Here is a 12,634-nt window from a genome sequence, read left to right on the forward strand (position 1 = left end):
AGCGCCCAGGGCAGTGATCCCCGCACGGCCTCCAGCTGGGCTAACACGGCTGCGGGGTCTCAGCAAACAAACACCAAGGCTTTTCCAAAGCCAAACACCAGGCACGGTCACACGGTCTTAAATGCAGCCTGTGGCTTCTGACAAAGCTAAGCGTGAGCCCTGGCAGCAAGGCACCTGCGACAGCTCAGCAGAGACCTGGGGTCACGCCGGGAAGGCGAGAGGCCTCACAGCCTGCCTCTGACCACCCCTCTGCGGACCCGGGACAAACGACCGAACGCGCTTGACAGCAGATTTCGTGCCTCTCAATTTTCCCTGTGAATTAGTTCAGAGTTTTACTGCTTCTGACTGCACCCAGCAGAGTGACTGTACGTAACAAAAACCCATGCTAGTTTCTACTGCACACTGCCTCTAGAAAAGGGACAGCGCAAACGCTGCAATGCAATGTTTTAATTTGGTTTTCATTTCTTCCTGCAGATATAGAGCTGAAACTGTAATGCGAACTCCGAACACTGTAGTGAGCTGCAACTCTTTTGTCCGAGTATCTGACAGCAGATTTCAAAACGCCGTTCATATTCCCACCGAGGAACACGCATGGTTTCGATTGTTTGTTTTTCTAATGGACTATTTGCCACTCTGCCGAACAATTGCACCATTTTCCCAATGTATTTTCCACTTGCCCTGTGCTTCCTCTTCTGGAGCTCAGCCCACTGGCAGACACACAGGCTGAAGAGGAGAAAAATGGCAAATCAGATCTTAGGAATCTGAACACTGTTTATGTTTTCATTTTTTTTCCAAGGGTTACTGCTTTACAAGCTTCCTCGGAATCAGACACGTGTCCTTCTGCCTCCCAGCCCCTGGGCCAAGCCTCCCCTCTGTGCCCTGAAGGCCGTCCCTGCCTTGCACTCCAGTGATGCAGCACGCCCCAAAGTTAAAACTACTGAGAGTCACCTGCCGAAGTGTCCTCTAACTCTGTTTCTGGACTTACTTTGCTGCCTTAATGAAAGGAAAGACAGAGCCAACGGCCTGCCATTCTCACACTACTAGTGAAATACGCTTACCTGGATTTTCTTTTCTTTGTATTACAAGAAATAAATACATAAGGTCCTTATTCTACCCCCTTAGGTAAGTATAACACGAATGACAAGTCAAAAAATCATTGTTTTTTGAAGCAGTGACAAAGTAGAGAGATTTGAACAATAAACAACCACGTCTCTGCGGTGGTAGAAATAAGGTGCTCGCTGAGTTCATCTATAATAACAAGCATGCCTTTATATATTTTTAAGGCTTCACGGTAGAACATGGCAGAGTTCAGGAGCTTAATTTTTAAAAAAACAGTACTTCTCCAACAGCAGACAAAGACTAACACACTGTGTGCTGGTGGATCTGAGACACGAGGCACCAGAGCTGCAAGCTCAGACGTCATCAGCGAAGAGCCCTGAACTTCTAGTCTCCAGCTGTTTCTCAGAATTTCAAAAAAGCAGAGAAATGTGAGAGTTCAAGACTTATCAGTTGTTGAAGGCAGGGTAGGAAAAAGCTTTTACACTTCACCGGGACGTCCAACTTGAGCACAAAGTAGCTGCCTCTGCCGGGGCATAACTTAAGAAAGCAAACATTTACTTGCACGTTGCGGTGCCCGTCATGAGCAGCAGCTCCACAGGGACAAGCTGCGACTCGCCCAGACCCGGTGCGTTTACCGAGTCCACTGAACCCGTTGCACCGGAGCGTTCTGGCCCACAAGAGCTGGCAGCCCGCAGCAAGCCCCCGGCCGGCAGCGCTGCGGAAGACAGCCTGAGCCCACATTGCCCCTTCCCCATTTTCTCCCTCGCTGTCTCCATGCTTTCCGAAACGCGCGGCCGGGAGAGGCGGCGGCGGCCACGGGCTGCGGTGTGTGCCGGCAGGCTGACGGCTGCCCTCCGTGCTCCTGCGACCGCCCACCAGATCCGCATCTGACATCCATCTCCCCACTGCTAGGACGTCTTCATCTCCGTTTTCAGGAAACGTCAGATGACTCACCTCTCGGAACATCTGATGAAGTTAATGCAATTTCAAAAATGAACCCTACTTAGGTGTATTTTTCCAAGAAAAAAAAAAAACAACACGAAGAAAAATGTTTTAAAATTATGCTAAAAATCTAATTTCTGTTGCAAACCGGTTTCTTGATTTAGGAACTCAAGAGCTTATTTTTGCTGGAGAGAGTTTAACAGGCTTTTAGGCATCCAAATTTAGGAAAAAAATCCTATGGCATTTCAACAACGCAGAGCCAGAGCTGGAGTTGATTCAGCCACTCCAGCGCACAATTTGAATATACTACACAATCACCCTTGTTTTAAAATTACCCTCCTCATATCTAAGGGCTCCATTACCCCACACGCGTTTCTCTTGATTAATGCACTACCCTCAGGACAGCCTCGCAGACCTCATCAGGACTAATGATGAAGCGGGGCATTCAACAGCAGGACGATAAAATCTGGCTCTGATTGACAGGGCCGTGACCTCTTCCTCGTGCGGTCACATTCATGGAGGTGTCTTCCTGCTTCTCCCCCACGCTTCTAATTAACATGTGACAACTGCCGCTCCTCACCGATTCAGAACCAGGGCAGAACCCGCGAGGTGCGCCCGCGGGACAGGTCTCCCGAGGAACGACGCGTGTCCGGAGACCAGGGCTGCAGGGCCGCGGTCCCACCAGGGCCGACACAGCCTGGAGGAGAGATGCGCCGCAGCACTCACCCCTCTCTCTCCGCTCTAGACCTACCTACGCAGCTTTTGCTTTCATTTCACTGGAAGAAGGCAAAAAAAACCAAAAGAAGAATTCTACCCAAGTGGAAAGTCCCTCTTCTGACTCCTATTTTTACCTCCCGGCGCAGAGCAGCCGCGGCGTGCTGGCTCGTCCCTGCCCAGCGCCCGCGGAAGACACCTGGGACGGAGGCCAGAGCCTGCCGGGTTCTGCCATTTCGCGGGGTCACCGCAGCAGGGCTTTGCTCTGCCTGTTTATGCTCTAAATATAGCGGAGCACACCGGCCATCTCCCGCGGGGGACCAAGCGCTCCCAGCCGGGGCCGCAGCCCTCGCACACCCCGGCCCGGGGCAGCCAGACGCTGCGACAGGCGAGCGCCAGTTCTTGGGAGCGCTGGGAGAGGAAGCTGCAGTCACAGCTTGTAAAGAGAAATCCTGTGATGAAACACCCGTCTTAGGTCCAAGAGGCAAAGCACGAATAGCTGTTTAGTTAATACTAATATTACATACACTTAGAAAGAAATAAAATATATTAAGGTCAATTTTTAGGGGTACTGCTGTTTTAAAGAGCAAGGATGTTACATCCACACAGAATTACTGAAATATTAAAAATCATTTTGAATGCCCTAATCAAAAATCTTTTATTTTTTCTTTGGTAAACTATTAACTGACCTTACAGGGTCTGGACTAATGGGGTATAGCACGTTCCTAAGTCATTTTTGCGTAACACCTGAAGTTTGGGATATTGCAGAACACGTAACAAAGCGTTTGTTTAGCTCAGCACACACAAAAATTCACAAACATCCGGAACCAAACCAAAACCGAGCAACCGCCTTTCTGCTATGTGGGTTGGACAGGGAATTCAATGCAGGGAGGTATTCCATTTCGTGTTTATGACAGGTATTTTCATACATCCCAGAAACTATTTAACTTACTCAAAAAAAAGAAAAGCAAAACCCAAACCCAAACGACATCCCCCTGGGGCGTGCAGCTCTCGGGTGCCCTGGCCCCGCTCCCCTGGCTGCAGCGAGGGACCCTCCGCAGCCCCGGGAGCCTCCCCAGCACCCAGCACCGCAGCCTCGAGGAACCCTGTGAGCAGGAGCTCCAGGGAACACCCCTGGTAGGCAGCGTATCTTTAAACAGCAGATGCCTGCCCAGCTCACCGCTCGGCTGCCGCGCCGCCTTTCCACGGGCAGCAGCAGGCTGCTTTCCACAACGCTGTAGCGGTACCTACCCCTTGCTACCCACAGAATCCCAGCACGGCAGGGGTTGGCAGGGCCCTCTGTGGGTCATCTGGTCAAATCCCCCTGCCGAAGCAGGGTCACCCAGAGCAGGCTGCACAGCACCGTGTCCAGGCGGGTCTGGAATGAGAAGGAGGCTCCACAGCCTCTCTGTAAAGGTGATAATTACCTCCTTCATTAAGCAAGGCCACAGGAGAGCCCTGCTGACGGCAAGCGGAGAGCTCGCCATGCCGCGGGGTGCCCGGTCTGTCTCGCCCGGACACACGGCCTGGCCGCAGCTCCAGCGCCGCTGGCCTCCTCGCCCAGCGCCGGGTTCCAGGGCACTGCTGACGGCCACCAACACCAATTCACCGACTCCAGCAAAGCCTCCCACAGCGGCGGAGACTCGCATCCAGTTAGGGTCCTTTCGACCTTTTCAGATGTCCCCTCTCTCCACCCTCGCACCCCGAGGCAGGTCTCCGCCTCCCAGGCCACGTCCCCGGCAGGGATGCCGCCCTGCCATCGCACCGGCGGGCTGGCTGCGGTGCAGCGTCCTCGCAGCGGCGGCTGGCCTGCGCCTCGCCGCGAAGAGGAAGCGCCAGGCGTGCTCGCTGCCACCCGGGACGGTGGCCATGGCGGGCAGAGGTGCCGGGCCGGGACTCCCCGTTGGTGCTGGTGGCCCCTGCACTGCTCCTAACTCCAACGCTTCTTTAATCCATAGCAACATTTTGCTTCCACGTTTTAAAATGAGTTTTCCATTCCCCCACACGCACTATAATTACTGTAATTCTGCAATAAATTGGAACAAGACAGAAGCAAACCCACTTCAATATCCCTAAGTTTAAACATGGCTGAGGGTGGTACGGCTGGGTATTTCAGACCCAACAGCGTTTCAGAGGATCTCCCTCTGCCCTGATCTGAGACAAGAGATGTTTTTAAACTCGGGAGTGCTGCAGGATTTGTATGAAACAGCGCTGAGCCCACGTCCTGCCCCGCTCCCGCTGCCACGGGGCCTGGCCGCACAGTGCCCTGCAGCAGCTGGGTACAGCCACAGCTCCCGCTTCCTGGGATTTGCTCCCAAGAAGAGAAAACTATACTGCAGAAAAACCGAACAGACATTTTACCATTTCCCAACTTTTGGTTTTTATCAACTCTACAGAATTAATTCTGTACTGCTTGTGGAGTATTTTAAATGTTAAGATTATTTAATTCATTGTAAAGGAAGGGAAGGCGCTGGGATCCACATGTTTAACACCTATTACTGAAACCACAGCGACAGTAAACCAGCAGCCATACGTTTACAGCCTCTAACTTGGACATGCCTCCTAAAAATCACCATGGGGCTGCACCCTCCCTGCTGCAGCCCTGCCTGCCTCCTGAGAGGCACCTTGCCTCCTGCTAAGCATTGCCCTTCCCATCAGCAAGCGCATCTGTGAAACAGGCAGGATAACCACGGCAGTCCCAGACACAGAAACACAAGCAGGGTGCTCCCAGACACCCAAATAACCCAGGGAGGAACACACTCTTCTAAGATTCACCATCAGCTGTCCAGAAACACCGGCAACCCGCTGGTAGCTACGAGACGGAAACAGATCATCATATTGCTTACGTGGTTTGTGCTATTAAAAACAAAGAATCCTTACAGTGACTTTGCTCTTTCTACGTGAAGCGTCCTTTATCCCAGCTACAGGCAGAGAAAGATTTGGAGGCAAAGGACCAGTCGCTGTAGCCACACCGGAGGATTCGAGCCCTGCCAGGCGCATTTTCCCTTCATTCCCCCTACTTTCCCCCTTCCCCTGAGGAAAACAGCAAACCAAATCAACAAGCATCAATAAAACAACAGCAGCAAAACATCCCACTGCCGGCAGCCAGCAGTCGCTCCCTTTTGGGCTCCAGGGTTTCTCTGGCTACAACCGCTTCTTTCATTAACCGTACATCCTTGAAAATAATGTAACATTTACTCACTTTCAATGAATCAAAGCAGGCGATTACGCGTCCGTTTTCAACTTGGCAGCTTTTCGATGGGTGTGCAAATTTACATTCCGTGTCTGGTCGTGAGCAAGTCCCCCTTTGGAACTCCCTACACACTTCCAGCGTTAGCCATTTTGTGTCCCGGATCGGCGTGACACTCACAGCCATCTTTAGGTTTTACAGGTAGGCAGAATTTCCAATCAAAGGGACAACCCAGCAGCTGAACTGACACACTGGAAATGATGAAAGCGCCACTTCCAGAATACTTTTTTTTTTTTCTCTCCCCCCACTCCCCGTTTTAAAAGTACGTGTCAGGCGGGGTGGCTGCGGTCTGCGGGCGCAGCCGTGCCCCCGGCAGTTCGGAGCGCGGCGCTGCCAGGCGGCAGAGGCGCGGGACTCGGCGAGGCGCTGGGATCACCAGCGAGCAGCGTGGCCTGGGACCAGCCTGGCGCGCTCAGCAGCCCATCCGGAGTGCCGGCCGCAGCCCGCCGGCGAGGCACGCATGGGACCGTGGCAGAGCCTGGGCGCAGGGCTCCCGAGCTGCTCTCCGCGCAGCCGTCGGAAAGGCAATCTCCACGCCGGCGAGGTCGCAGCGCCGGGCGGTCGTGGTGCAACCGGTATCGATTAGTTTGGCATAGACAGATGCAGCAGTTTAGAGCAACGATCGGGATCAGAGATATATATATATATATATATATATATATGTATTTTTTTTTTTCCTCCTCTCCTCGATTTTCGGGCGGAAGATCTCTGACCTCCTCTCCGCAAACTTTTATTTCTACAGTAAAGCAGGCTGCGGCAAGGCCCGGCAGCGCCGGGGTCGGCGGGGCTCGGCGGTGCGCTGTCGTCGCAGTCTAGCTGGCAGCAAGCAAGGCAAAAAGCAGCGGCGGCGGCGGCTCTAGCAGCGGTCCCGAGCGGCAGCGACGTCAGGGAAGGCACTTCCCAGCACCGACCTGCAGAGAGAAGAGATACGTTACCGCGGGGCGGGCGGCCCCGGCGCGCCCCGCACCCCCCCGCAGCCCACTCACGCCGCCGGGCTGCCGGCGCCGCGCCCGCTTCCCCGGGGCCCGGCCGGGCGCCAGCGGGAGCCAGCCAATCGCCGAGCGCGTTGCAGCGGCGGTCCCGGGCAGGAAGCCAATGGCGGGGGCCGTCTTATGAAAGGTCGCGCCTGTCAGACGCTCGGCCGCGCTGCCCCGAGGACAGAGCGAGCGGGCCCGGGCTCGGCCCGACGGGCAGCGAGGAGGACGGGCCGCGCCCGCCGCCCCGCCCCGCTCCCCCCGCACGGACGCGGGAGGCCGGGCCCGCCGGGAGCCCGTCACAGCGCCGGGCAGCGGAGCGGCGCGGCCCCGGGGCGCGGGGGGCCAGCGGCCGGGCGCTCCCCCGCAGCCTCGGGGCCCGGCCCGGCCAAGCCCCCTGCAGCCCCGGGGCCCGGCGCTCTGCGCGCTCCCCGGTGAGCCGGGAGCGTCGCGACAAGCACCCTCCGCCTCCACCACAACGCCCGGGGTCCGACCCCCAGCAATGAGGGGGTAAGCCTTTCCCCGTCGCCGCCGAGGTGGAACGGGTGCTGCTCTGCGGCGAGCTGCAGCTGCCCAGCTGTGCCACGGGTCAATATAACTCCGCAATAAATTATAACTCTCGTCCCAGATTACTGTAACTCTGGTTGTAACTCTTTGTCCAGGTCTCGGCAGAGCAGCCCGGAGCAGGGGCTCTCGCGGCAGCGCCGGCAGCACACGTACTGCGGGACAACGCCGGCGATGGGAACCCTCCCGCCAGCACCGCAGCCCCCCCGCCTTGAGGGGAAAGTTGTTCACGTCCTTGTCTTTCCAAAGATGCTGCTCCGTAATCTGCACGTCCCCCCTTTGCCCCCCAAAGCAGCATCACTGGCACTGTCAGCAGAAGCACATCTTGGGGAGTGCTGCCCGGCAGCGTGGATGCAAACCCATGGACGAGGAACACCTACGAGGAGTCTTTTTCCAGGGAGTGATTACAACAGACTAGAGGAGAAGTAAAGCACACCTAATACAGCTCATAGGATTAGAACAGGCACCGTGGTTTCCTTGCCAGGACACTTCTAATCACGCCTGCATTTTTAATCCCTGCTAGCAGGAGAGAAACAACAGCACGTAATTACTTGCAAGCACAAGTTAACAGCTAGGTATCTTCTTGGTAAACACAGACATTCATTGGCTTCAACTGCCCAAAGCTCAGAAGTCGGAGTCACCCCATGCCAGCAGTGACTGCTGGTCAGCACTCTGGCGTACAGCAGAGACTCAGGTCTTGAAAACTCGTTTCGTAGCAAGTGTTCAGGCAGACGGGTTTGGTTCTCCCGCCTGTGCCACGCTACCCAGCTGCGATGGGTTAGCACCCGTTAGGTTAGGAGAGCTGAAGGTGCAGAACAGCACGCCGGGACCCCCCGAAGCCGCCTGCCCACGGCCACCAGGCTCCAGGAGCAGGACAGAGAGCTTTGGGAAGCCTCGCACGCGTCGCCCGGCCTCCAGCTACAGTGTGCCGCGCCGCGCCCTGCCCGCCCGCCGCAGACACAGGTAACAGATGCAGCCGCTTCCTCCCACCTCACCCCTGCACAGCACAAAATGACTACTTTTGAGTGTCAACACAGCTGTGAAACACCTCTAAGCAGGGATTTTCTCCTGTTCACCGGGTTGGTACACAATCCATACCAAGCACTGATTTTTCCAAACACCAAGACAAGTTAGAGCAGCAATTGATATATTTTACATGCTAAAGCCAAAGTAAGTTAAAGGCCGCGTTTTCAAAACAAGGTATTTAATTTCACTCTCATTACAAGAGTCATCACCCCTAACAAGGAAAGAAAGATAGCGTGAAGGCAACATACAAAACGTAACCGGATGAAAACTATCTTTTGTGCTCACATGTAGTGAGAGGAGTAATCTTCCTGGTAAAACTCATGAAGCTATGTTTTATTCCTAGCTTTGTAATAAGTTTCCTATTTGGAGTCAGACTAGCCGCTTGCAGTGAAATCCTGCTCCCGTTGAAGTCAGTGACGTATCTGTAACGGCATTAAACGAGGCTGAATGTCACCCTTCGCTCATCAGGCTGCCAGCTACAGAAAGAAAAGTATTACTCCGAGGAGCTGTGATGCCTCCGAGGTAGATCTTCTGAATGCGAAGAAAGGCCAGATGTGTATTTTGTCTGCACAGTTACTTGAAGAAAAATTGTTTTGTCAGAATTTGTTATCTACCTGAAAACACAGCCAGAAATGTGAGCTTTAAAAATAGCCTTCAGCAAAAACAAAGACTGACTTCAGACCAGAGTAATATCTTCAATATCTGCACTAAATAAAGCAAGATGGTAGCATACAATTCTTTCTTTTTTTATCTGCATAAACTATTTTCCTCTCACTTTGAAATTCTCTTGTGATATTCCAAGTCAGTGGAGTCCCCCATAAGCCTCAGATACTGAGGGATATCGCTGTCTGCAACAAACACCCAGCAGATCCACTGATGTCTCTCTCTCAGCTGTCTCTGATAAGCCAGGAGAGGCTGCGGCAAATCCAGAGGGAGGAACCACAGTCAGAGGACAGGAAAGGGGCCGAGTCAATTTTTATGGTATTTTTTTAAATTCAGTTAAAATTTATTTGGGGGCTGACAGTTCCCAGACTCCACCTACCAGGCCATTCGGTACTAAAGGCGGTTCTTCATCCACAGCTGATTTTTGAAGTTCACCTTTTGAAATCTGAAAGTATTTGCTACTTATCTTGGGACTGTTGCAACATTGGTTTGGACGAGGCATAACCTTGCCTTCACCGATTATTTGGGATACAAGGAAAATTAAGCTCAAATTATCGAAAGCAAATTAAAAGGTGATTCTCAGAAAAGACAAAAGAGGTAAGTAACACTGAGAAGTCATTCCTTAAGAGGGGTGCCTTAGTTGTCTGCTGAGCTGGGTCAATGCAAACGATTAAGCAACAACTTCCCAAATCAATGGAAAGGTTACCTGAAAATGCCGAGAAAGCGACAGGAACACAGAAAGGACCGTGTGATTATGGTTTCTAAGTTCTGATTAAGTATGTTCCATTTCTATCCCCTCCCGTGATTGCTACAAGAAGCGTTGCAGAGCCAGGTTAATGGTAGGCTTCCCCCTCTCCTCGCTGCAGTCGGACACAACGCCACGGCATCAGATGGGAGCGTCTCCCTGCGCCGGAGCCGCTCCCAGGAGCCGCTGCTTCCACTCCTCCTGTTACGGAGTTTGCTGGATGCTCCCGTTTGCTCTATCTCAATTCGCACACGTCGCTCAGAAAGAAAGATGTACACAGCTGGACAGGCAAAACGCACAACGCTAACGAAGAACATGGCAGTGAAGAATGCTATTTTTATGCTCAGAGAAAGTGGAAGCAAAAACGCCGGTCTCAATGACATGAGAACTGTCAGCAGGAACAGATAATTACACAATGTGAATTCGTCCTCATGACAATGGGTCTAATGAGATAGGAAATGGAATAAAATCAATACTCTATTTACATTGACAGTACAGTCTCAAAGCTTGAAATGGCCAAATGGCTGTCTTTTAAATAAAGAAATAAAAAAATTATTGACTGCCTTACAGTATTTTCAAAACACCTCTGCCAAATTCAAAGTTTACCAATAACGTATCTCAACATAAAATTTGGAAAAGATACAGCAATTACTCCATGGCACATCTGAGGGATATAATTATAGCGCTGTCAAACGATTAAGCAGAAACAATGAGCTAATTAACATCTTGGCCACATAACAGTGAAGGACTGGTTAAAGAAAAATATTCTTTAGCGAACTACTGCTGAACAAACCAAACAGGTCTTGTTCTCTAGCTCTGTAGGAACGGTACCCGCTACACCGGTAACGGCAGCACGGAACAGCAAGCAGGCCCCTCTCTCAACTTCGCACTTCTGCGTCTATCGGGGGAAAAGCAGAGCGCCAAGGCGCAGCGCAGTGCAGCCAGCCCTGACGCGGGGCTGCGCAGGGCCTGACCACCCGAGACAGCCGTGTCTCGCCGCCCCCGCACCCAGCAACCCGCGGCACGAGCAGAGCGTGGTAAAGCGATGAGCACACACCGGCACTGACCCACCCAGCACGCCCCACGGCAGATTTGTAAAATGCCTGCCAATGCTACTTCTACAACCCAGATATTCTGCATAATATACACAGTTCTAGCAGCAGCAGTCCTAGTGGTAGTGTTCAAAGTGTTACCTCAGTACCGCTTAGCTCCGACAGAGCTGCTGGGGCAGGCAGCACAGCCTCCCACTGGCTTCAGGGGGCTTCACTGGCAGAGCCGCCCGCATCAGACAGATTTTCACCTTGGGTGTATTTCACAGTTTCTGAAACCGTTTTAGCAGAAACGCCTAACTGTGACATTACATCTGAATCTAACACATCCAAGCGTAGTCAGTTCATCAAAACTGGATAAATAATGAAAGAGACACCACATCGTAAAGGGCGTGCCCCGCACTGCACACGTGTTACTGCAGTGTGCAGAAATAAGACATCTCCTTGAAATCGGTTCTCCAAGACTCACATCCCTAACCAAACTGCGAACCAATTTCTAACAACAGTCTAACGGCACTGACGCACAAACCCCATAGCCCAATCCTTTCTTACTTTAGATTAATTAGAGTAATGCTGTTTTCAAGTCAGAAAGTTATACTACAAATTCCTTAAACCCTCTCTCTTTTGAAGAGTAGCTGGTTATGAATTAACCACTGTAACTGTAATTTAAAAACAACATTAAAGTCAAGAAATATGCCTGTTGAATTTTTTTTTTTTGTAGATATCAATCTCCTTTACAAAATCTGGGACTCCAGAGACAGGCAGAATTCCCACTAGCTGACAGCCTCAGACGGATGTGTATTTACAAACCGGAGCAGGGCAAGGCCAATGCCTGCCTCCAGCCCAGCAGATGTGCCCACGGGCTGTCCTGCCGCTCGTCCAGCTGGGACCAGAGACACAAAATGGCAGGCAGGACTACTGTGCTTAATCCGCTCTGCCCTTGATTTATCTATTACAAAGCACTCACATACTCATCCACACCGCTGAAGTTACAAATATTTTTTCTGGCAGTAAAAGCACGTCCATCTTGTAATTCCTTTACCATAACATTTACACAATATATTTTAGAAATAGGAAGTCCTGTATTATCCTGGCATAGGGGAATCTCAACTGTCAAATAAGTGACATTTCCCACACAAGTCTAAAAAGAAGCTGTTTATCTTTAAAAGTAATAGTAATCGAGCAATTTGACTTAAAACGCTGAGAACTGAACCAAAAGCTCTTTTATTAAAACCAGTCTTATGTGCTTGTTCTAAAGACTATTAAACACTGATTTTCTGTACAAAGACATTTAAGAGGCCATAACTACACATAACCAACGACGCACCCTTCTAGAAAGCAAAGAGCTATTTATTAATCAGACTCTTGGACGTTAAAGACGTTTTGTTTGATGAACTGCGAACGTCCACAAGCCCAGTGCTGGGCAGAGGAGCACGGTGACGCAGCTCAGCAGCATCGCTCCCGGCCCAGCCCGCGGCAGCCCAGCCTCTCCTCTGGGGTGGCACGGGGGTGCACTGCACATTGGCCGCCCCGCACTGTCCCTGCCACCAGAAGGGCACAGTTCACCTGTGAAATGTCTCCTCCTCCCTCCTACACCACGCACATGTGTGACTTCTGCCCGCGTCGGTGGGAGCGGGCCAGGGTGCCT

The 12,634-nt window shown here is 52.1% G+C and overlaps 1 protein-coding gene across 13 annotated transcripts in view; it reads right to left on the reverse strand.

Moving 5' to 3' along the window:
* Nucleotides 1-12,634, reverse strand: part of MBNL1 (muscleblind like splicing regulator 1) — a 102,116-nt gene that overhangs the window by 68,166 nt on the left and 21,316 nt on the right. For 9 of the 13 annotated variants that reach the window (XM_075418447.1, XM_075418444.1, XM_075418455.1 and 6 more), the window contains exon 2: nt 5,918-6,876. The exons of 3 other annotated variants lie outside the window; for them this stretch is intronic. In XM_075418447.1, the coding sequence (XP_075274562.1) occupies nt 5,918-6,091 (174 nt within the window). In that variant the 5' untranslated portion in view covers nt 6,092-6,876. Of the gene's footprint in view, nt 1-5,917; nt 6,877-6,951; nt 6,999-12,634 lie in introns of those variants that run through there. One more of the 13 variants, XM_075418445.1, reaches the window with a different exon arrangement.

Source organism: Opisthocomus hoazin, chromosome 4, assembly GCF_030867145.1.
Source record: "Opisthocomus hoazin isolate bOpiHoa1 chromosome 4, bOpiHoa1.hap1, whole genome shotgun sequence".
Lineage (NCBI taxonomy): Eukaryota > Metazoa > Chordata > Aves > Opisthocomiformes > Opisthocomidae > Opisthocomus > Opisthocomus hoazin.